The sequence below is a fragment of the Homalodisca vitripennis genome, chromosome 5, assembly GCF_021130785.1.
Source record: "Homalodisca vitripennis isolate AUS2020 chromosome 5, UT_GWSS_2.1, whole genome shotgun sequence".
NCBI lineage: Eukaryota > Metazoa > Arthropoda > Insecta > Hemiptera > Cicadellidae > Homalodisca > Homalodisca vitripennis.
This window is the reverse complement of record NC_060211.1, coordinates 90,567,394-90,590,611: the sequence shown is the minus strand read 5'-3', so window position 1 is coordinate 90,590,611 and position 23,218 is coordinate 90,567,394. Positions and strand designations below refer to the sequence as shown.

The window sequence follows — 23,218 nt, the reverse complement described above, 5'->3', positions numbered from 1 at the left end:
TGTTATCTCTTATTCAATTATCCCTCCTCTCCTCTCCTTAGAACTTCAGATACATTTTGTAATTTTTTAGCTTCAACTGCATCTCAAATATAACCAATCTGATTCTGCTGAAAATATGAAAAAACACATATTGGTTGTTAACTTATACAACAAAGCGATTATTACTTAAGTTTATAGTAAGTTAAAGTTTTCAGTGGAGGTAGATGAGGCAAGACAATACTTTCCATTATCTTTCCTTCTTATTGAGGAATTCATGTGTAACTGTACAATACATAGTGCTACATAGACCATCCAAAATGCTTTGAAATTATATCGAACAATTCAGTATCAATTGTGCTACGATGGAAAAAGAACTGTTTTGGTCGTAGCACAGTTGATACATTGTGTATGTCTATCAAACATATATTGATTGTGTTGCATTTCATACATTTGTGAGCAAATATAAGCCTATGCAAATAACTCCGAACAAGTAACTGTGTATCCTACACTTTTTAAGGTAGGACTTAAAGTTTTGCATACATGTTTCAAAACTACCTAGTTGCAAAATTGTCATTTTTAAGGAGCTCACCTTTTTATTACACATGATAGTCAAATGCTATTTTAAATAAAAATATTTGTTAATATAGAATTTAATTTAAACGTCTTATATAATCGTATTGTTAAAATGCTTAGTTAATTACAAATATGAAAATAGTTTTAGCTTACTATACAAACAAAGTGATGCCAAAAGAGGTAACGGATTATTTGGTTGTCTTGCATTTCGGCCTATCAAATCATGTAAAGATAATAGCTGAGTTACACAATACAATAGAGCTTATTCCTACTTCAACTTTAACAAAAGGAAGAAGGAAATTTTATAACTCAATTTTTTCTCTACTATGTTATATCAATAAACAATGTAAACAAATCATGTTTCTTAGACACTGTCTGGACAGCTGGCCTACATTCCAGGCCAAACTGAAGTGTCGGTAAGGAAGTGTACTCCATCTAGAACAAGCTTGAAAAGTTTCCAGTCTCTGCTGCAGAATGCAGCACATATCTGATAAAACTCAAGAGCGCTTTAGTGCTACCGTCAAGACAGTGTTCTGAAGTTTTGGCAAGGGATGCACCAGTGTCAGGATATTCCCCTGTGTTTTGGCAAGGGGCGCACCACTGTCCAGACATTGCCAGTAGTTTTGAACTGTGAGGAACACAGCACTGTCCGAACAGTGGCCCACAGTAAACGTGTTAACAGATGTATGGGATGCAATACTTTACCTTGGGAACTCCATTGCTGGTTTATTTTTTGTTGATTCAGATTGTATCTGGATTACAAACTCTGCTTTTTTTATGTTATGTATAGAGAATAATTTCTATCATTTTATACCAAACACAATTGTTTAATATCTCAGTTAATTTGCTTCTCTCTGCAGGGAATTTAGTAACTCATTAAACCCGTATGAAAGTTAATTTTAACTGTTAATCACCATTTTTAGAGTTTGGCAACTAAATTTTAATCTTTTCAATAGTTTGTAAGAAAACTCTTATTATTGTTGTTTATTGTGTGCCAGTAATCTTTCTTTGTTATATTATGTTTAATCTAGTGATGTTTACTGCATGTAAAAAATATTTTGTACTGAAAATAACATGTTTTGTTATTATATAGATTAATAAAATTATTTTATAAGATTTTTGTAACTTATAAACTATATGGGAATTTACTTTAATATATATTTATTAAAAACTAGCGGACCCGGCGCGCTTCGCTGCTCATTTCAATAAGTTTCCCGCGGCTTCGCACGCAATTTCCCGTTGAAAACAGTACACTATATTCACTTATTCATTTTCTATCACATTCTAAACATTGCTGAGATAATTGATAGTCGTTCCTTCGTGAGCTTCTTGGGCGCATTATGAAGGTATGTACCACATTCCTGATACTTCTGTCAAAAAAAAACAACTAAGGTTGATTTTATAACATTCTTTATATTTGTAGCCAACGTAAGATAGTAATTATGATATCTGCATTGCTCTTCTGATCAAGCATGAGCATGGTTTATATTAAATAAATATTGCAGTTAAAGGTGAATTTTTACGTCAAATTTGAATTGTATTATCTGGATAGTAAAGTCTATGTTTAACAGTGATTGCAGAAACAGTTTTAAACAAAATTTGTCGTTTCTCTTAAGCTTACTCTATGCTTTAAAACTATAAGTGTAGTAATTAAATTATATATAAATATATTTTTTTGTCGCATTATATATGTTTACAAAGAACAGCTGATTAAAATTTGAAAAGACTCTTTCACTTAATAACATATGTTTGCTGCAATGCATTTCTTACGGGTATTTCTGTAACCAGTGGGGCGGAATCCTGAATCGGGAAAGGGATAAAAAGTATCCTATAACCTTCTACAGATCAAGACGAACAAATTTTAAAAAAAAATTAGGCGAATCCGTCCAGCCGTTTGTGAGTGATGCTGTTACACACGAACAGTTTCATTTTTATATAATAGATATTCTACGAAACTAAAATTTTTATAAATTTGCATCAATAAATGCTAATTTTACCATGCAAGCTGATAATTACAAGCTAAAATACTGAATTTAGGTTACTTTCCGCACAATACAAAATTAGGTTTCATAAATCCAGATCATTTGTCATAAACAATTTCCAAAAGTTCTTTATTTCTCTTTCTGAAGAGAGGGATAAAGTACAGTAGACTCTCACTAATCCGGCTGATGTATCACAGGATTGCCGTATTAGTGTAAATGTTGGATTATTGGAAGGCCACAGATAAAAGTGCTTAAAATCTGTGTTTTATTACGTAGAACACTATGCAAAATTACTATTACAGTACTCATGTACTAAATTTAAATGAAACGTGTTAAAATATTTTCTGTAAACATTATTTAACGTATATAATTACTGGTTTTTATCAGTGTTGTACTGCACTAGAAGTAAATATAACAACTTACAGTGTGGTAGGTCTAATCCATTGGAATACAAAAATTTCTGTTTTTTTCTTGGCTTTTAATACTTTTTCGTAAAGCTTCTTTAAAACAAGAATATCACTGGCAGATACGTCATAAACCTTTTTACTGTTTTTCTGTATGTAATGTATCGTTGCAACACATTCATTTTCGAGGTTAGCAAGGTTATCAAGTCTTTATTATCTTCTTTATTCGATGTTTGTTTTTGATAATGGAAGGATTGTGAAGGATTGTGCTTTTTCCGAACATTTTCCATTGTTCAATGATACATAAAATCAGTAACATTACGTTTCAAGATCTGCAATCTGATTTCTTTTTCAGGTGAATAACTAACCTAACACTTAGTTACAAACTAGGTTAAAATAAACAAATAACTAGAGCGTTGTGACATTCATAAGTCAGGAATCACAACTACCATGTTGCGTGTCAACTTTACTAATTCTATAACATGCTCTTAATAAAAAACAAAACACAACTAATTATTAAAACGGAACTACAGAATACAGGAATACAGAATACTCTTTAAAATCTTGTTCTTCTGAAGCAGAGTTAAAATTTTACCTCTTTGTTTAAACTGAGACATTTTTCACCTACAGTCTTGAAATATAAATTAAACACAAACTAAGAAACTAAGCAATAATACAGATAATACTGGCACTGTTAATGTAAACAGCTGGTAAACCACAGACAAATGAGCAATCATATTTTGTTTGTTAACACAGTTTTCATTAACATATCTCAACTTGAATCCCCCATTTCACTCCCATAAAAATACGCCGGATTATTTGAATAAAGAACTGGTTTCGTACCGAGTTTTAGAGGATCTACTGTATAGTATTTTTAACTATTTAACAAAATAGACAAATATAATACAATGTAATTGAACTGTTATCCACTCCATTTTACATACAGTGGTAAACAATTATTGCTTATCTGTATTTTTAATAAATAGTTCACCTTAGTGGTTTATTCAGGCTACACTCTATACTAAGTTTGAAGTTTGAAAAATCAATCTAAATTTAAAGTTACAGAAGATTTGAACACTTGTTTATCAAAATTCCAAAGGTAACGGTTATAAATTGAAATTTGTAAATAGTGACTCAATAAAATGAGTAGAGCAGTTATATTTTTAAATATTTGGTTCTTTTGACATATACTGTTGATTGATGTGGTTTCTTTGGTTAAAAAGTCCAAAATAAATTAAAATATCAAGTGCCTGTCAAATTTAGTTTGGTTGAAGACCATGCTTTTGTATTTATAGACATTTTCACAAAACCAACTTTATTACTCAGGGAGGATGAAGATTCTGAGACAAATATATTTTTTTAAACCAAAGGGTAATAGTACACATATTAGCCACTGACTATAAATTAGTGAAGTCATTAACCTAGAAAATTGGAAAAATTATGTTTCCCTCTCTGCAAGACACCCTCAAAATTAGATCTATTGGAAGTAGAGTCTTTAAATTCATTATGCATGTAAAGGATATGACATTTTACTGTAGGAAATGTAGGCTTTAGTATTATTGCATCTCAAGGTGGATTATCTACAGGAGTCTGAACACCCAAATAAAGTTTGTTTTAATTGTTATTTTTTTTAAATTGTTGAAACGTTTAAATCTTAAATATTTGTTACATGTTTAGGATATATGCAGCTTGCAGAAACTGACTGTTTATGAGAATTCAACTTGCGCTTGCACCCAAGTCTTATTAAAATCCTGTTTTACTTTTTAGCATGAACTTATTCGGCCTACTGTCTGTAAAAAATATTGTTTCTGCTGTATATACATTAAGAGATTGCAATTCTTGATGCGGCTTCCGTGGCTGTTGGATTTATGAAATAACGATTTTGGTGTCCTCGCTTCTAGATTCTCGTTCTGTCCGGCTTTCTACAAGTGATTGCAGTGCCAAACAGACTCGACTTTCTATGGACCCTATCCCCGTCCGTGTTGGGATAATTGTGATACAGGGTACTATATTTTACAATTATATAGTACCCACAATAATATAGTAACACAGTCCTTTCTCATTGTGAATTGTTCAATTTATATAACTTTTAAATTGATTCTTATCGTCTGAACCAACGTAAAAGGTGCTGGTCCTTCAAGTTTAAACAAAAATTTATTTTTTTCTATTCAATTCATTTACCACATTCAAGCTATTTCAACGAACTATTTGTTAATGGCTTCAATTCATTTTTTGCTTCGGTTGGACATAAACTTACAGGGGTTATTGACTCAGGGGGGACCTAATAGTAGATGACATGGACTTCCGACTAGGTACAGACTCTGTTTTTCGTACGGTTACTGAGAATGACATATAACGGCACATTTACATATATGCGGGAGTTATGCACCTGGCTGTGATGGTGTCAAAGCTGAAATTATTAAAGAAAATGTTTATGAAATTTCCAAATCTTTTTGGCATTTAATCAACATTAGTCTCACATCTGGAGTTTTTTCCGATAATGATGCTGCATCACAGTTACCTAATAATTTGTATTTGAAAATTAAAATACATTCATTTAGGATTTCAGGTTAGAACTGAAAAAATTTATAGGTTATTATTAAATCAGCAGATCTCGATATAACTCAGGCTTACGCACAGGCATTCCGCTCATGTAGGCCTATTCTTGAGGCTAAGAAATATACAGGGTGTATATTATGTCTGGAAACACCCAAATATATCCTTTAATAATTTAAATATAAATTTGAAACCTCTTACAATCGTGATAGAGATTGGGCATCTACTTTTTGGAACAATGTTTTGTTATGTCACACCAACGGGGGACGTCCTGCCGAGGGTATCGTGAATATTCTTAATGGAAGCCTATACCTTGTGATACATAATTTTAAAGGTAATAGCTTACTGAATTGAATGCCACAAACCGCATCTCAAGGGAATTATTCTATCAGAAAATAGAGCATTTTTAGTATTGAAAATTTACTGATGTTCAAACAATGTAATTTTTAACATGGTTCTTGCCACAAAATGTGTTACACTAATTTTTTAGCATTTTTTTAAATGTTTCAATTAAATAAAACAAAAAAATTTCATTTTAAGCTGGTTTCTATTAGCACAAATTTGCCAGTTTTTATTACAGTACAATTATGGAAATACTTATGTTATTGATTTCTTATTACAAATAAAAAATAATGTATGCTGTTAGAAAAGTCTTACAACAAACGTTTTACCTGCATTTGGGTGTCAAAGCAATTGTTCGAACTGTGTTCCTTCTACGGTTTGACAATGAGCCAATCTTGTGTAAAATGATTCGACAGAGTTGCCTAACATTTCTTCAGTTATCAAAGCAATCTCCTCTATAATCCTGTTTCTTAGGTCTTCCAAATTATGAGGCTTTCTTCTATAAACATTGGATTTTAAAATGACCCCATAGGAAATAATCGATTGGTGACAAATCCGGAGATCTTGGAGGCCATTCGATTTCTCCTCTTCTGCCAATCCATTTATGAGGAAACCTTAAATCCAAATACTCTCTTACCTGTCTCCATAATGGGGTGGAGCACCATCCTGCTGAAACCATACATTATCAAAGTATTCTCCTGATGCAATTTGAATAGCTGGGATTATTTCATTTTGGAGCATATTGTAGTAAAGTTCGGCATTTAAATTTCCATTGATGAAAAAGGGTCCAACAATTTTGTTACCTAAAATTCCACACCCATACGTTCAGTTTTTGTGGTTGCTGTGAATGGGACTCAGTAATCCAATGTGGGTTTTCACTAGCCCAGTAACGGCAATTGTGCCTGTTAACATTGCCATTTAGGAAAAAAGTTGCCTCATCAGATAATAGTATGTTGGTCAGAAAATCTCTATTGTCATCACACATTTGCGCATCACAAGTTCACAAAACTCAACTCTTCTGTCGTAATCATCCTCACTTAACTGTTGGACTAAATGAACTTTAAATGGTTTTGTATTTATTAATTTTCAAAATCTTACTCACAGACATAGGGTGCATATCATGTTGCTGTGCAGCTTTTCTGAGCGATGTATGTGGGTCTTCAATAAATGTTTGCAAAACATCTAGTGCAATGTTCTTCATCTGTTGCAGATTGTATCCTACCCGACTTTGGCCGATTACGTACACTCCCTGTCATTTCAAACGCTCAATAGTTTTTGATATTGTTGAAACACTTATGGGATTCCTTTCTGGGAAAGTGTCATTAAACAAATTACAAACTTCCCGATAAGATCTTTGACGATCGCCATATCCTCGCATCATCAACAGAGTAATTCGTTTCTCTTTCAGACAATTCCATTAAAATGCCAAATAAAAACTGAACTACTGTAATTAGATTAACTTGTTGACAGCAATGCTTCAGAGACACTGATTAACCTCGACAGGAATGATATGACCTTTGTCCATTTGTAATTCCCAAAATTACACCTGTCTACCTGTCTAGTGAAAGCTCCATGCTCAACAAACTGAAACCTGTAGACCAGATGATTAATAACACAATAATGTTTTCTCATAGGCTAGTGACCTTTGTCTCTTTAAAACCTTCCTGCTGACTGGAAAACACCAAGTACAGATTCATAAGTAATCAGAGAAAGTGACTCATAAGTTTCATTCATTGTAATAAAAAACTGGTAAAATTTGTGCTAATGAAACCAGCTTAAAAATAAATTGTTTTTTTTATTTTAATTGAACATTTAAAAAATGCTAAAAATTAGTGTAACACATTTTGTGGCAAGAACCATGTTAAAATTACATTGTTGAACATCAGTAAATTTTCAATACTAAAAATGCTCTATTTTCTGATAGAATAATTCCTTTGAGATGCGGTTTGTGGCATTCAATTCAGTAAGCTATTACCTTTAAAATTATGTATCACAAGGTATAGGCTTCCATTAAGAATATTCACGATACCCTCGGCAGGACGTCCCCGTTGGTGTGACATAACAAAACATTTGTTCCAAAAAGTAGATGCCCAATCTCTATCACGATTGTAAGAGGTTTCAAATTTATATTTAAATTATTAAAAGATATATTTTGGGTGTTTCCAGACATAATATACACCCTGTATACTTAATAATATGTTTTGTAAAGCAATTTCAATTTTAATGTATTTTGTTTTTATATTATGATAATGCATAAGGTATTTATTTGTAATGCATGTACAAACGTTTATTTGCACAAAACATTCTTGTAAGTTTGTATTAATCTCCATTTTTAATGGAATAAATTCATTCAGTAATACTGAGTTTCGAGATCTGCAATCCGATCTCTTTCTCAGGTGAATAACTAACCTAACACATAAATGCAAACTAGGTTAAAATAAATTACAAAAATCTAGGTTAAAAATCGTAAATACAAATTCAAAAAATAGTACACAAGATTCTAAAAACTGTGTTTATAGTATTAAATGTAGTTCCACTAGGGATTACATAGGCGAGACAAAATGACCATTAAGTGTAAGGATGAAGTAACTCAAAGAAAACACGAAAAAGGGGCTAACAGAAAAGTAAAAGACTGCATCATTTTTGGTCCAAAGACAATCGGATGAAGCCAACAATTCTGAAAAATGAACTAACAAGGAAACCTAAGGTACCAAAAAGATTGGAGATTTGTAATAAATCAATGCAGAGTCACAATGTAGTTTTAATAAGTTCATCTAGAATAAACCAAGAATAAAAAAGACCCACTCCTGTTCCTTTTTTTATGCTGCCATCTTGTTTATGTTATGACGATTGACAATTACTGTGGTTGGATGGCGAGGGCTGACAGACCTATTGTGACCTCTATTCTGTAGTTCAGGTTTGATAATTAGTGTTATGTTTTGTTTTTATTAGGAGCATGTTTTAGGGTTAGTGGGATCGACACAAAACATGGTGGTTGCGATTATTGAGTTATGTGTGTCACAACGCTCTGGTATGATTTGTTTATGTTAACCTAGATTGTAGTTATTCACCTGAGGAAGATATCAGATTGTAGATCTCGAAACATAGTGTTACTGATTTTCTTTTATCAATAAACAATGGTAAATGTCCAGAAAAATCAGGTTTCCTTCATGATCCAAGTATTCAAGTGTACAGGATCTGATCCAAGTAGTCGCATATATAGGAATTAAGGAAGAGGGCATTTGAATAAAGTACAAAATGTAATCAAACAACAACTTTACTTCCTACAAAACAATCAAGTAGTGATCATAGATGTCATGTCATTATCTTGAAAACATCTTTGGCGTAAATTCAGTATCACTGTTTTAAAAAGCTCCAACTCTTCATAAATAAATAAAATATACTTTGCTCAAAAAATACTACTTCTCTTAAGGCATCTTTGATGTTGGAGGAGTTTCATAAAAACAAAGCTGTTTTAAGTTGGCTTAATTTTCTATTATATCCGTATAATCTTGTAAAAGAAAAGTAATTTGAAATGCCAACTATTAATTCAGTTTAGTTCTTGTACTGTATTATTTTATGAAATGGCAAGAAAAATTTTCTTATCAAAAATAAAAATACATTATTAATTATATTATTATTCTTACCAAAAGCAAAGAGGTGTCTTCTTATAACAAGTTGTGTTGTATACCATAGAATGGACCAAAATATTTTAGATAATAGATATAAATGTATTAAGCCATTTTTGTCGTTACACATCAGTGGTGAAAATAAACTCTGGAACTGACAATATTGCAACTGACGTAAATATTTGATAAAGCAATTTATATAATATGTAACAACAATCACTGGAAAAACTCATAGTTGGAAAATATATTATATTCAAACTGTAATAGTTAAAAAATTGGTAAACTATTTAAAATATATATTTTTTACACTGATATGATGGGACAAATATTTTTTACATGTTTGAGGTCAGTTATGCTGTTTTTTTAATGTATACTCTATGTTTTTTACAGAATACTACCTGTCTAAATACATTCTTTATTCATATTTCTGTTTCATGAACTGAACAAAAGTACAAATATTTCAAAGTTAACAACAGGTGTATGGCTTACGACTACTACACAAGAACATTGCAATTTGATAATCTGACACTTAATCCATTACAATAAATAATTTATTTATCAAATTAACTTATTTAAATGATATACGGTGTAAGGTAAGATACTGTAGGTACATTGACAATAAAGTACAATACATTACATTGGTAACTTATCAGTTTTTACTAGGCTTCCACTTATTTTGACAGTGACATCGACATTTCAACACTGAACATGAAATATCCTTATAATTACAAATTGAGAGTTAAAAGAGGTTCATTTAGCCATTCTCTGTAATGAATTCAGTTATAGAAAGTAGCTTAGAATACTATTCATTCTCACTTCTATCAAAACCTAACGAAAAATTGAGTTGATGGCCTTCACTTATCTATTCATCTGCAGGCTGACCCTCTCATGTTTTAGTTACAGCCGATTGTCATTTAAAGTTTGTTGTTAATAGTATAGGACTTGAAAGGGCAAAACAGGTGCAGACATTTATCATTGTCAAGTGTTACAAAAACATTGACATGAAAGTACAGTACCATGAGCTATATTGATGTGTGCGCATCATCACCTTATGTTGTGCTGTTGTAAGTTGTGTTTTTATCTTTTCTGTTGTTTATTTGAAATAATTGGTTTTTACATAATTTTTTAATTGCAATTATCGATTTTGGTATATTCAGTGACATGATTTTAATTCTCTTAGTGTAATTTATTTTTATCTGTTTTACAGTTTCAAATCTGAAAAAGGAAGAGGTAACACTTTACAATGGCAAATGTCTGTAATTATTTATCCCTGGACTTTGTTTTGTGCCTCAATTCTTTACACTTGTCTTGGGTCGTTAGGAACGTTCCTCTGAAATCATGGTTGTTATTGACAAAGATCATAGTATGCCAGCTTGGATTATTTTTTGTCTTTATATTCTTAACCTAGTTGGGCACTTGGCATTGCTATTGAAATTTCTTAGACAAATTTATACAACCATTACAAATGGCTAAGTACCAACCTTCCAGTAAAGCCCAAAATTTCCCTATATCAACGTATTATGTTGTTTTCTGTATCCACTATTAGTTAATTAAACCTTTAGTTCAGCTTTCAGCTTAGTTTATTTATGTATTTCTATATGTGCAATGGCATATTTTCCTTTTTTGTCAAGATGAAAAGAACACTATTCAAATTAAAACAATAGCTCAGTTTTATATAATTTCTTTATAAAACATGTTCTTAACTCTGAAAAAGACCTTACAATTATAAATTAATGATTACTTAATAAATTCAAAATAGGTGTGCTAATTCTTTTATTTTAGTCTTTCAATGTCAATTTCGAATAATTTTACACGTTCAATTTATAAATATTATCTTACAATACTATTTGAAGCAAATTTGAAATGATGTCCTGTCAGGTCTTTAGAAAAAATAACATGATTGAAAAAACAAACTTTTAGTAAAACATTTTTATAATCAATAAAAGAAAAAAATCATAAAACCATTATAAACATTATCATAAGTGCAATGTTTTCTGTTTAATACATTTATTCGATTATTTGGAGTTTAAATTTATACAAAAATATGGTGTTAGAATTTCTGTAAAAAATACATCTTTCCTTTCTTTTCATATTACATTAAAAAAATGTAGATAACCACTGGCTAATCTAAAGCAAAAAATAATGTAAAAGACCAATGACTTTTTTACAGTTATTTTGACTATTCTTATTATAATTCATAAAACATCCACACTTGTACACTTTTTATTCAATATAACAGATTCATTGAAATGAACAAAATATACAATGTTTGATGTTGATGAAGTAGGCTCATAACAGTCTGAATATCGGGGAAGAAGCAAACAAATAAGCATCACTCAAAGTAGCTCCATATATATAGTGCCACTGGATCTGAAAGCAGGTGAGCTGAGGAAGACATCCACAGTCTATCTTCCTAAAATTTTTCATCTGTTTGGGTGTTATCTTATGTTTTTAGGATCAATATATCCTCGCTGTTAAAAAATAATTTGTAGCCCCCTCAGACACTTTCCAAAAATTAATTAAACAAAATCAGCATTTACCCCTTTTGAATTTTTCCTTTCAATAATAATTCTGGTTTCATGATAAGATAACAATTTTCTTTCTTATCTTATCTGTAACTTTTTAACAATTTTGTCAGTCAATGGATATCATTGTTATAGCATCAATGACTTGACACATATTAGCTTTATGTAGATTATAACAAAAATATTTTATTCAACATTAGACATACATGGATAATAAAATTATACGCCATGAGTTTCAAAATATGTAACCTCAATTATGATGTAGATGCACGTATTAACCCGTTTCTTCCCACTGTCGACATTTGTCGACACGCAACTTAATATTTTTTTGTGGGAAATTTTGATTGTCTAGGACTCTTACGATAATATCCCCGCTGTTATGTTGGTATCTCTGAACTAGCAGTTGATGCGCCGCGGCAGTGGCTAGTTTGGTGCTTTTGTGTCAACAACTCTACTGATTGACTCTCAGCCTCACTATGTCACTGATAGACAGGTAAGTGTATTACAACCTTGTAAATAATAATATTATTTACCGTAAACGCTATTTATAGTGATATAAGATATGTGTATGACGTATTACTGTGTTGAACGTGTAAAATATTGTTTTAGGGTATCGATTTTTACAATCATAAATATTGATGTCGACAAATGTCGACAGTGGTGCACCAGCGGTAGGGGTCGATGTCCATTACAACAAATTGTTTTTTTTTAGGTTGACGGTAGCTGACATCGCTAATATATTGGAAGAGAGTGAAAATATTATAGATCCAACATTTTTATTGAGCCACCAGATAAATCCAGCCCTCAGTGACTGTGATTCCGATGACGATGATAGTGGCAACATAAATCATTTATCTGGCAACCAACTCAGAGCTGGTGGTGAGCTGATAGGAAGAAAATTAACTGAAGATGGGTTAGTTACAATAAGAATTGGTGGAATACCTGAAGAAAAAAGTGACCAAGAAGAAGTTGGAACAAGTAGAAGATAAGAAATTTGAGGAACCTGTGGACGAAGATGACAGTGTAGTAAGCGTAGATGTTTGTTTTTGAAGAAGAAACCCAAGGAAAAGTTAGTAAAAATATACGTTAGAGAGCAGAACTAAAAAAAGAAAACAAATAAAAGATGTTAGAACAAAAAAGAAGGTGAAAGGAAATAAGTCAAAACGTACATGGGAAGAAAAAGACATTGCAGATGTAAGCTCTATAGAGTTTACTCGTGCGAATTTCTTGTCAAATGAATTATTCTCCTGTAGAACTGTTTGAAATGTTCTTTGATGACGAGGTCGTAGAGTACATTGTTTTATTGCACTAATCAATATTCCCTAGAAAAAGGAAACATAAACTTTTCTACATCAAAAAATGAAATACGTCTGTTTTTTTCGCCATTCTTTTTCTATCAGGATACAACACTATGGCTCGTTTACAGAATGTACTGGGAAACCGGCAGAGGACACACATCATGAAGCAGTTTCACGTGCAATTTCACGTAATCGTTTTCAGGATATCTTGAAAAACATTCACTTCTGTGAAAATGATAAATTAGACAAAGATGACAAGTTTGCCAAAGTTCGCTCTGTTATGTGCATGCTGAACGAGCGATGGCTTCGTTACTTCACAGGTGACATTTACTTATCCATTGATGAATCCATGGTACCTTATTTTGGAAGGCACGGGTTGAAACAACATATCCATGGGAAGCCTATCCGATTCGGATATAAAGTTTGGATATTAGCTACAAGGTTAGGCTACGCTATTCAAGCGGAACCGTATCAGGGCAAAGCGACTGGAGCAACTATTCCTGAGCTCGGTGTGGGAGGCTCAGTTGTCATTGATCTTATATCTTGAACTCCCACAGGACAGAAAATATAGTTTTGTTTTATCGACAACTTCTTTACATCTTTAAAACTGCTTGAAGCGTTAAAAAACAGGGATATCATGGTACAGGGACCATAAGGGTAGACAGAGTTGAGGATGCCCCTCTTCGTAAACCTCAAGATCTCAAGAAAGAACCAAGAGGTACTTTCCATCAAATAACTGACACAGACACCAACATACATGGACAACAGTGTTTTTTAACTATAGCGTCGACAGCAACAGGCGTTCATCCTGAGGGGAAAGCAAAGCGTTGGTCCTCTAGCAATAAAAAACACATCGTTGTGCCACAGCCAAACTGTGTCAATTGGTACAATATGAATATGGGTGGGGGTGGATAGGCTAGATGAAAATGTATCTACCTACCGTATTCATATCGCAACAAAAAGTGGTATTGGCCAATGGTTGCATACATGCTGAATGTGAGTTATGAATAAATGCTTGGATTTTATACAGAATGACGCCAAAAGGAGCTGAAGAACAATTAGATCTTCTTGGATTCACCGCTACATTGTCCGTACGTACATGCGAACAATGCACAAGCCATCGATCCTCTGCAGGACGGCCAAGCCAGACAGTATCCAGTAGGGTGTTGCCTGAAATCCGATTCAGTGGAAAAGATCATCATTTAGAAACAGTTCAAAAGCAAATTTCGCTGCGCACTGTGTTCCAAAGCAACAAGGAAACGGTGCAAGACTTGTCAAGTTGGATGCCATGTGCTTTGTGCGAGGCTTTCCATACTTCCTGAGGAAGTAATCTCTTATACAATCCTTTCTGATATGTAATCTATTCATAAATACTGTAATGGAACAATAAAAGGCATCATTATTTCATTTTTTAACTTATTTTTAAAACCACCCCTTTCATTCCCACTGTCGACAAATGTCTACATTAGCCTCTATTCTCTAACTGCACCCGTTCATGCCCACTGTCGACATATGTCGACATGCTATAATTTATTGTTATTATTAAATTTTACATATTTTCATACTAAAACTATAGTAAATAACTGATAATAAAGCAAATAACCAAAGGTCCACCAAAAAATCTGACAAAAAAAAAATAATTTGGGCAGAAACGGGTTAAATAAATAAGCACTGATTCATCTACGAAATAACTGAAAAAGGATTCATCTCCAAAATATTTGTGTCTATGAATTTATCTCAACTAACTTGAATTATGAGAAAGAAGTGGAACTAAATATTTGAGAATGTAAGTTTAGCCCAGCTGAAGGAAACAATAATCAGTTTCTAGAAGTGTCCATGATAACTTAAGCTCGTAGTTATGAATGAAATAAAATTTTCAACTTATCAATAATTTATTAATTTGTATTAAACATTACTCCTTTTTTCGCTACAAAAGGCTTTAAAAATTATTCTGTTTTCAAATGGATTGCACCAAATATTTTAATCTAGTTTGAATATTTTAAGTGAAAATTAATAAAATAATTTGGTAAGCATAGGAATTAAATAGGCCAGCACATAATAGTCACAAACACATTTTAGTTTACTTAGCAGATATCTTAAATGTATTTAAATTTATACACATACAAAGAGCCATTATTACAATACATGATCAAAGATCTCACTTTGTATTTCATACCTGACTAGACACATTAGACTGACAATATCTCCTTCGATTTTTTTTATAATTGAAAAGGTAGATTTTGTTAACAAAAAAATAATCAAGTACTTTTAGATTAGCATTTCACTAAAAATTAATTGGTAACTAACTAAAAAGTAATTAAAATAGTTTATATGTGAAATGTTAATGTGATAAATTTATAATTTACCACAATGGTTTCCTTTTTTTTAAGAACATCTAAACATACATATGTGTACTTTTTATAATTTTCAAAGCTGGCTATGCCCTATTATTGTCTATTAACATTGAATTCAACAACAAAACTAAAGTGAATTCCTTAATATTCTTTTAAACTTTCAAAGGATTTTAAATCTGTAAGCGAATTGAAATTAGAATTGATTTTCACACAACCAATTCAATTTTTAATAGAGAATGTGTTTGTAGAAAGTCTGCTTTACAAGTCATGAAATATAGACCAGCACAATACACTATTTCCTTATCTTATACACACAGTGACACATTCCACCATACCTTCATTTAAATAACAGCAAACACTAGAGGATATGTATGATAAGCTTTTTTGTATGGATTAAAATAATATTTTAAGACCAACAAAATGTAATATGTCTGCATCTATGCAAAACCATAAGTTGTACACTTTAACACACAAAATATAATTGTGATCGATTTTTCGAATATAAAAATGTAAAACATAGGATTTATTGTTCAATTTAGTTATATTTTTAACTGGGTAAAGTTTTTAAAAATCTAGACTGTTATAGCCTTGAATAGAATTAATTTACATTATAAACACTTAAAAGAATCATTTCAAGCAAGTATTTGAATGTGCTGCAGAGGGTCAATTAATCAAACACCAATTAATTTTAAATTGACCAAATATGAACTCTAAAGTTTTGAGTATGAGTTCAAAGATAACCATGAACTGCATTTAGAATTGTATCATGTACATCTTTCATCCATAAATAGACATCACATTGCATCTTCATTTCTATACCCGTTTTACTACTAAGACAGTTTTCAGTAGGAATATTTAATTGATCATGTGTTAACTAATTAACTATGACCAATTGCTTACATAAGTCAATAATCAATTATTGCAGAGTATTGATTATAAACAATTGGTCCGACACAGTGGTTCTTCAAGATTTGATATACTAAATGTGTGTTTTAAGCTTTTTCAAATGAAAGACACCATAACGTTCTGTTGATTTAAATGAAAGACATAATGATTCATTTACATAAATTTAAGATGGTGTGATAAAAATACCCACATTGCTGTGATCTCAATCGTTGATATGGGTTGATCATAACTGATTCTCTGCAGTACATTCAAATCACTATTTGTTTATAAATCTTTTCATCAGTATTAATAACAGTACTATAAAAAATTTAAGAATTCTTAATTAATATCTTTGTTTTTAATAATGAACAAAAGCAATCTTAAGGCCAATTCAGCTTTAATTTCAGTTGTACTTGCTGCTAATAAAATTTATAATATAAATAAACTATTAAGTGATAAAAACATATCAAATAAATTACATTCATACAAAAACTTAACATGGAGCATTGTCATCTACACATTCCATCGAACAAAAATATCTAAACATTCTACTACTATCTATAATTTACGAATATTTGATTCAACGTCAGTCATACATAGATAACAAAATGCCATCCTCTGGGTTTAACATTTGCAACTACAATGTAAAATTGGTACAGAGAATATATTTTACATCTTTAGGAATCTTGAACTGATACTGTAAGGCAACAAAAATTGGAAATGTGACAAGAAGATTGTCTTATGAAGATTTGCGCCACACTGTGATGCAGATACTGCCCCTGATCTTGCGCAGCAAGCTGATCACCTCTGTGGTCGACATGCCCTCCACGCTTTCGTCATTTACCTGAAAATGCAACAAGAAGATTGTCTTAAAAAGATTTGCGTCATTCTGTGTCTATGTAGGAGTGCTCTTAACTTTGGGAAGTAAGCCAAGACCTTTCTTGTTTAAGTGCTTTCCATGCTTTTGTCAAACCTGAAAATGCAACAAGAAGATTGTCTTAAAAAGATTTGCGTCATTCTGTGTCTATGTAGGAGTGCTCCTAACTTTGGTAAGTAAGCCAAGACCTTTCTTGTCTAAGTGCTTTCCATGCTTTTGTCAAACCTGAAAATGCAACAAGAAGATTGTCTTAAAAAGATTTGCGTCATTCTGTGTCTATGTAGGAGTGCTCTTAACTTTGGGAAGTAAGCCAAGACCTTTCTTGTTTAAGTGCTTTCCATGCTTTTGTCAAACCTGAAAATGCAACAAGAAGATTGTCTTAAAAAGATTTGCGTCATTCTGTGTCTATGTAGGAGTGCTCCTAACTTTGGTAAGTAAGCCAAGACCTTTCTTGTCTAAGTGCTTTCCATGCTTTTGTCAAACCTGAAAATGCAACAAGAAGATTGTCTTAAAAAGATTTGCGTCATTCTGTGTCTATGTAGGAGTGCTCCTAACTTTGGTAAGTAAGCCAAGACCTCTCTTGTCTGAGTGTTTTCCATGCTTTTGTCATTAACCATGAAAGTGCAACAGGAAGATAGTTTTAATCCTGGATTACTAAACCTTCATAAATCTGATGAATCACTATGTGCAAAACTGCACTTGGAAAACCGTGTTTCCCAGCACTTCCCTGTTCTAAGTACATCCCTAAATTAGCTCTTGACCTTAGTACTAGCTTGAGAGCCGTATAGTTCTGTCAGATGTGTTTTTTAAACAATGCATCATATATTTTATGAAGGCTTAGTTTGTAAATTACAATTATGTTTGATAATAAACTAGTTTAGGCTGTTTTCATTTTGTATTGTAAGCTGAGTATATAGTTTGTGTTTAGTTTTACCATGTGTTGATATAGTTGTAAATATAATGAATAACAAGAAAGTAAACAACCCCATTAGACAGTTGCTAAGTGAGGAATTATCATAGAATTATAAGCTTGAAGAGCAACAGCACTGTTTATTTGACAGTCATGATAATGACAGAGAAGTGGAGGTTGCAGAACATGATTCTGGAATAATATAAGAATACCTTCAACTGAAAATTTTTACCCCCATCCTTGCAGAAGTAACAGAAATCTCTTGTTTCTGTCCGTCTGCCAAGAAAAGAATGGTGACCCCTAATGCGGATGCTGTCAAGTGCAATGTGAGCTAAACAGAGCATTGTGTTGTTTACAGTGTGATGACAATTAAATGGCACTAAAAATTAAAATGCACTTTCAAATTCAGTTGCTCACAATTTTCTGTTTATTTATTTTAACTGATCCACCCAAACATGTTTTGTCAGAAAAATAAGATTTTTAACACTAAAAAATTGTATTGGTAAATTTAATCCATTTTAACTTTTCCTTCTGATACAGTTTTTTGTGCTAAAAATAAACATGATGATTAAAAAAAAAATGATTTTTTAGTTAAAAGTTAATTAGGATACACCAATAATATACAATGAAAATGAGGGCATATCAATTCATATTTTAACATTCTTAATATTACAAAATGAGCAAAAATGTTTGAAAAAATGAATAATAACAAATTGTTGCTAACATTATTTTGATGAACACTTTGTACGTATGTAACAAAGGCTTTGCAATCTAGGAGTTAAGAAGGTTTACTCCAATATGGTAACTGTTTTTAATACCTACTTAAAAGAAAGTCTACTACTGAGTATTCCAGATTCCCTATAATCAGCACTTAAAAAATTCAGTACATTGTCCCAAAACAAATTTATGCCTATACCAGTGTATTAAATGGAATAGTTTCTAGGTTCAGAAAGACAACAAAATATTCTTAATTTTACTTTAAAATAAAAAAATATTACTTCATTTTAGTATATGCTTAGATGATAACTTTAAAACTTTTCTAGCTTATTTTGTTTTCTTTATATATAATTCTGTGCAGCATTGCTTTTGACGAAAATCTGAATTCTAGTTTCTTGTTTCGTGTATTTATGAATTAATTGTACTGTACATTAGTTTTATTATATTGATGAGTTTCTGTGTATATAATTGATTCAAAAGTGTAAAAGTCTTTTTGAACCTGATATACTATTAATGAAACTTTTTTGTTCTATCTACCCAAAATCCATTTATTTTATTTCCATTTTGATACTATTTTTTCATGTCCAAATATTTATCTCCTGCATTAAAAAACAGAAAGTGAACTCATATACCTGTACTTTTTCTCATCTTTGACTTTTAAAACTATGTCAAACTTTACCTAAATTTAGATTTTAGATTTTCCATCAATTCCTAAACGGTTGTTTCCCTGAGGAGATGAAGAATCCCGGTGGCTTGAAATAGTTATGTTCTGGGCCCTAATTGAAATGCAGAGTTTAATTTTTATAAATAGAATCATGGAATAGTCATAAGGTGTTTTTAGTAACCCTGCAAATAAATTGTTATAACTAATCTCATAAAATATTTCCCTGCATTTACCATAATGAGCTGGTCCCCGGCTCTGAGCCGCCCATCTCGGGAGGCTACACTGTCTGGATGTATGGCACTGATGAGTGTGTTGCGTCCAGACTGTTGCAGGCTGAATCCGAGTCTACTGTTCCACCCTCTGTTCAGTTCCACTACTAGGACCTAAAACAGGAGAGCAATATGTTAACTATATACAATATGTGTAAGCAAATCTTTTGAGAACAGGCAAATTATATTTAACATCACACAATACATCTTTAATGTTAACTACAATCTTTAAGTAAAATGCTTAGTCCCAGCAAATTTAAACCCAGGCCTCCCCTTTATTAAGGAACTAGCCATCATTAATTTAATAATTTTATGTTAATTGACATTAGACTGAACTAAGATACTAACTTGATTACTGCTAGTGTCTACTTCAGTTATTTGGCTGATGGAATCTTCCGGGGATGTGACAGTCTCTGTGCCGTCTTCTGGTGTGAACACGACACCCTTCCACTTCAACAGGCCTTTGGAACCCTCGATACCTCCTTCCGAGCTCACTCCTCCGGTAAGATCATTGTCAGAACACCTATTCTCTGGCAGGTCCTGAAATAACAAAATTTATCACTTTTTTAAATCTGTTGGATTATCAGAGTCTTTGAATTGAAGAATTAGAAATACTTATAGAGTTCTTAAACAATTTGATCAACTTTCCTGTATTAGTACACAGGAACGTACTGTGTTTAAAACTCTATTTTGTTGGTATAACACAGATATTTGCAAGATACTTAAGCAAACTTTCATATGTATGTTTACACTGTAATTTGTTTGTCAGAATACACCCATCATCTTTATGGGTTTGTGTTTTTATTGGTTTGTTGTGTCTTTAAGGTGTTTAAAACTCATAAACCACTCAATACAAGTTTTCACTAAACTTTTGTCTACCGGGCGCTAATGTCGTTGGCTATAATTGTATTAATGTTGGCTTGTAGAGTAAAAACTCTATTTTATTGGGATAACACAGATATTTGCAAGATACTTAAGCAAACTTTCATATGTATGTTTACACTGTAATTTGTTTGTCAGAATACACCCATCATCTTTATGGGTTTGTGTTTTTATTGGTTTGTTGTGTCTTTAAGGTGTTTAAAACTCATAAACCACTCAATACAAGTTTACATGATAAACAAACATTATTAGACTATTAGAAAATTGTTGCTGTGTATTTTGAAAAAGGCATTTCACATCAATACAGTATTTTTTTAACTTTAAGCTATTGTATTAAAATTCAATGTCAGGATTGAAAGTGTTGAAACCAATTTAACAATCAATACTAAGAATACAGCTACTTCACTTACAAGTTTAAATTTAATATACTTTTTGTTTTGGACAAATTATAGAATAACATGATGTAATACAATACTTGATCTGAAATTTCACGTAATACATATAGTAAATATTTTTTATTGTTTTCATATATAATGACAAAACATTGATGATTCACAAGAATAGTATTCACCTCAGACAAGGAAGATTTGGACTTGCTCGGTGCAGGGTTGGCTGACCGATATGCAGGGTTCCTGTAAGAGAACCCTATAGTTGAGTCTGAAGTTGATGTCAGGAGAGGGGGCATGCTGACGGGTTCCGAGGGCAAGGGGCCCACCCCCAACTCTGAGTCCATCCCTGCCAGACTCCCGCGGCAGTCAAGACTATCCAATGAGTCCAGACCTGAGAGACCAGAATTTTATTAGAAGAAGCATAATGTTAATATAATGAAATTTGATTTAATTTATAAATTTCTCTAATAAAATGTCTATAAAACACAATATACCAGTTGAACAGTTTCTCATTAACTGAGAAGTTTTAATCAGTACATAACTATGGTTACAGAAGTAGAAAGTTATAACTCTTCCAAGATAACTCTCTCTTTAAAGAATAGCCAACAAAATATAGTCAATAATTATAATTTTTAAAAAATTTGATGATAAATCATCAATAATAGACCATGTGTAATTAACCAAGCGTGGCTTGCCATAATGATGTAGCCCCAAAGTGACACGTTTTACTCTACACTTTTTTTAATATTTAAGGTTTCAAGATGGTCGCTATTGAAAGTTTGGAAAATGAATGATTATATCCCATTTATTATGTATTGTAAAACAAAGCAAAAAGGTGCTTTATAAATCTCAGGTCATGTATAATAACGCTTGTTTCTAGGTGTACTTTATAATAATTGTAAGATTTACAGTGATATCTTTCATTCAAAGTTTTGGGTAGTGTACAACATTGTAGAAATAATTGTGAACACAATAACCGCTGTAATTTTTAATGGATTTAGACTAGAATTGGTGCAGAGACAGTATTTACATATAGCTTGGATGAATTTGTTAGCCAGGCTTAACCAATAAAATGTTGTAAGTTGGCTGCCGTTTGCATCTGTGCAAAAATTTTAATCTAACTAATTTCCAATATTGGCCCAAAATGACACATTTTTATAAAAAACATTAGGTAATTGTAAACAACTTTTATTATTGCACTTTTTTGATAGCTCTTAAGTTTTCAAGATTGTGGTTATTCATTGTGAAAATAAATAATTATATATTAGTTGTTGTGCATTGTAGAGCAAAAGAAAAAAAGTGTTTTTGAATTACAAATTATATCATATTACCAAGTGAAGGGGTTAGAAGAACAAGGTGGTTACAAGTCCATTTAATTTTTTTTGGTGATGAATGAATGAAATGAGTTTAGACACAGATTCTTGTAGCTATATATAATGAAAAAAGTTGGTGGCCAAGAGGTATAAGTCAGTCACCATCAGATTGCTTGAGCTCTAGCAGTGAATACCCTTGACTACTGAAACAATTAACATTATTTTTGATTGAGGGTGGTCAAGAGATACAAGTCACATGTACACCTTGACTACGGAGCAGGAGGTTTTTTGATACAGACTGCATGGGCACTGGTTGTTTTTCATTTACTCTGTCTGTCAGTGAAGTTGACTCGTGGTGGGAAAGAGCTTATTATTGTTATTATTAAATATTGTTTAATACACAAATTTTATATTGCCTTATTGTTAATTATTAATGGAAATGAGAATTCAATTTTTGTAATAATTTTGTTTAATTATGTTGGATAATAGGACAAACTAGATAGAAAAGTAACTGGCAGACAATTGTTCTTCTGATGGAAAGTGATTCCTAACCTCTTTGAAGGGTTGGTTGTACTTTAATAAAGTAATTATGAAACACTTGTTTCATTGTTTGAGGAGATGAATTAGTTTACCATTTTTCTCACATAACCAAATATAGTAATACCATAGA

General features: G+C 31.8%; 1 protein-coding gene across 1 annotated transcript in view; it reads right to left on the bottom strand.

Annotated features, from left to right (window-relative positions):
* Positions 1-15,344: 15,344 nt before the first annotated feature.
* LOC124363549 overlaps positions 15,345-23,218 on the bottom strand; it is a 547,333-nt gene continuing 539,459 nt past the window's right edge. The window contains 4 exon segments of the mRNA XM_046818800.1: positions 15,345-17,371; positions 19,929-20,078; positions 20,313-20,504; positions 21,418-21,626. Coding sequence (XP_046674756.1) covers positions 17,267-17,371; positions 19,929-20,078; positions 20,313-20,504; positions 21,418-21,626 — 656 coding nt within the window. The 3' untranslated portion in view covers positions 15,345-17,266.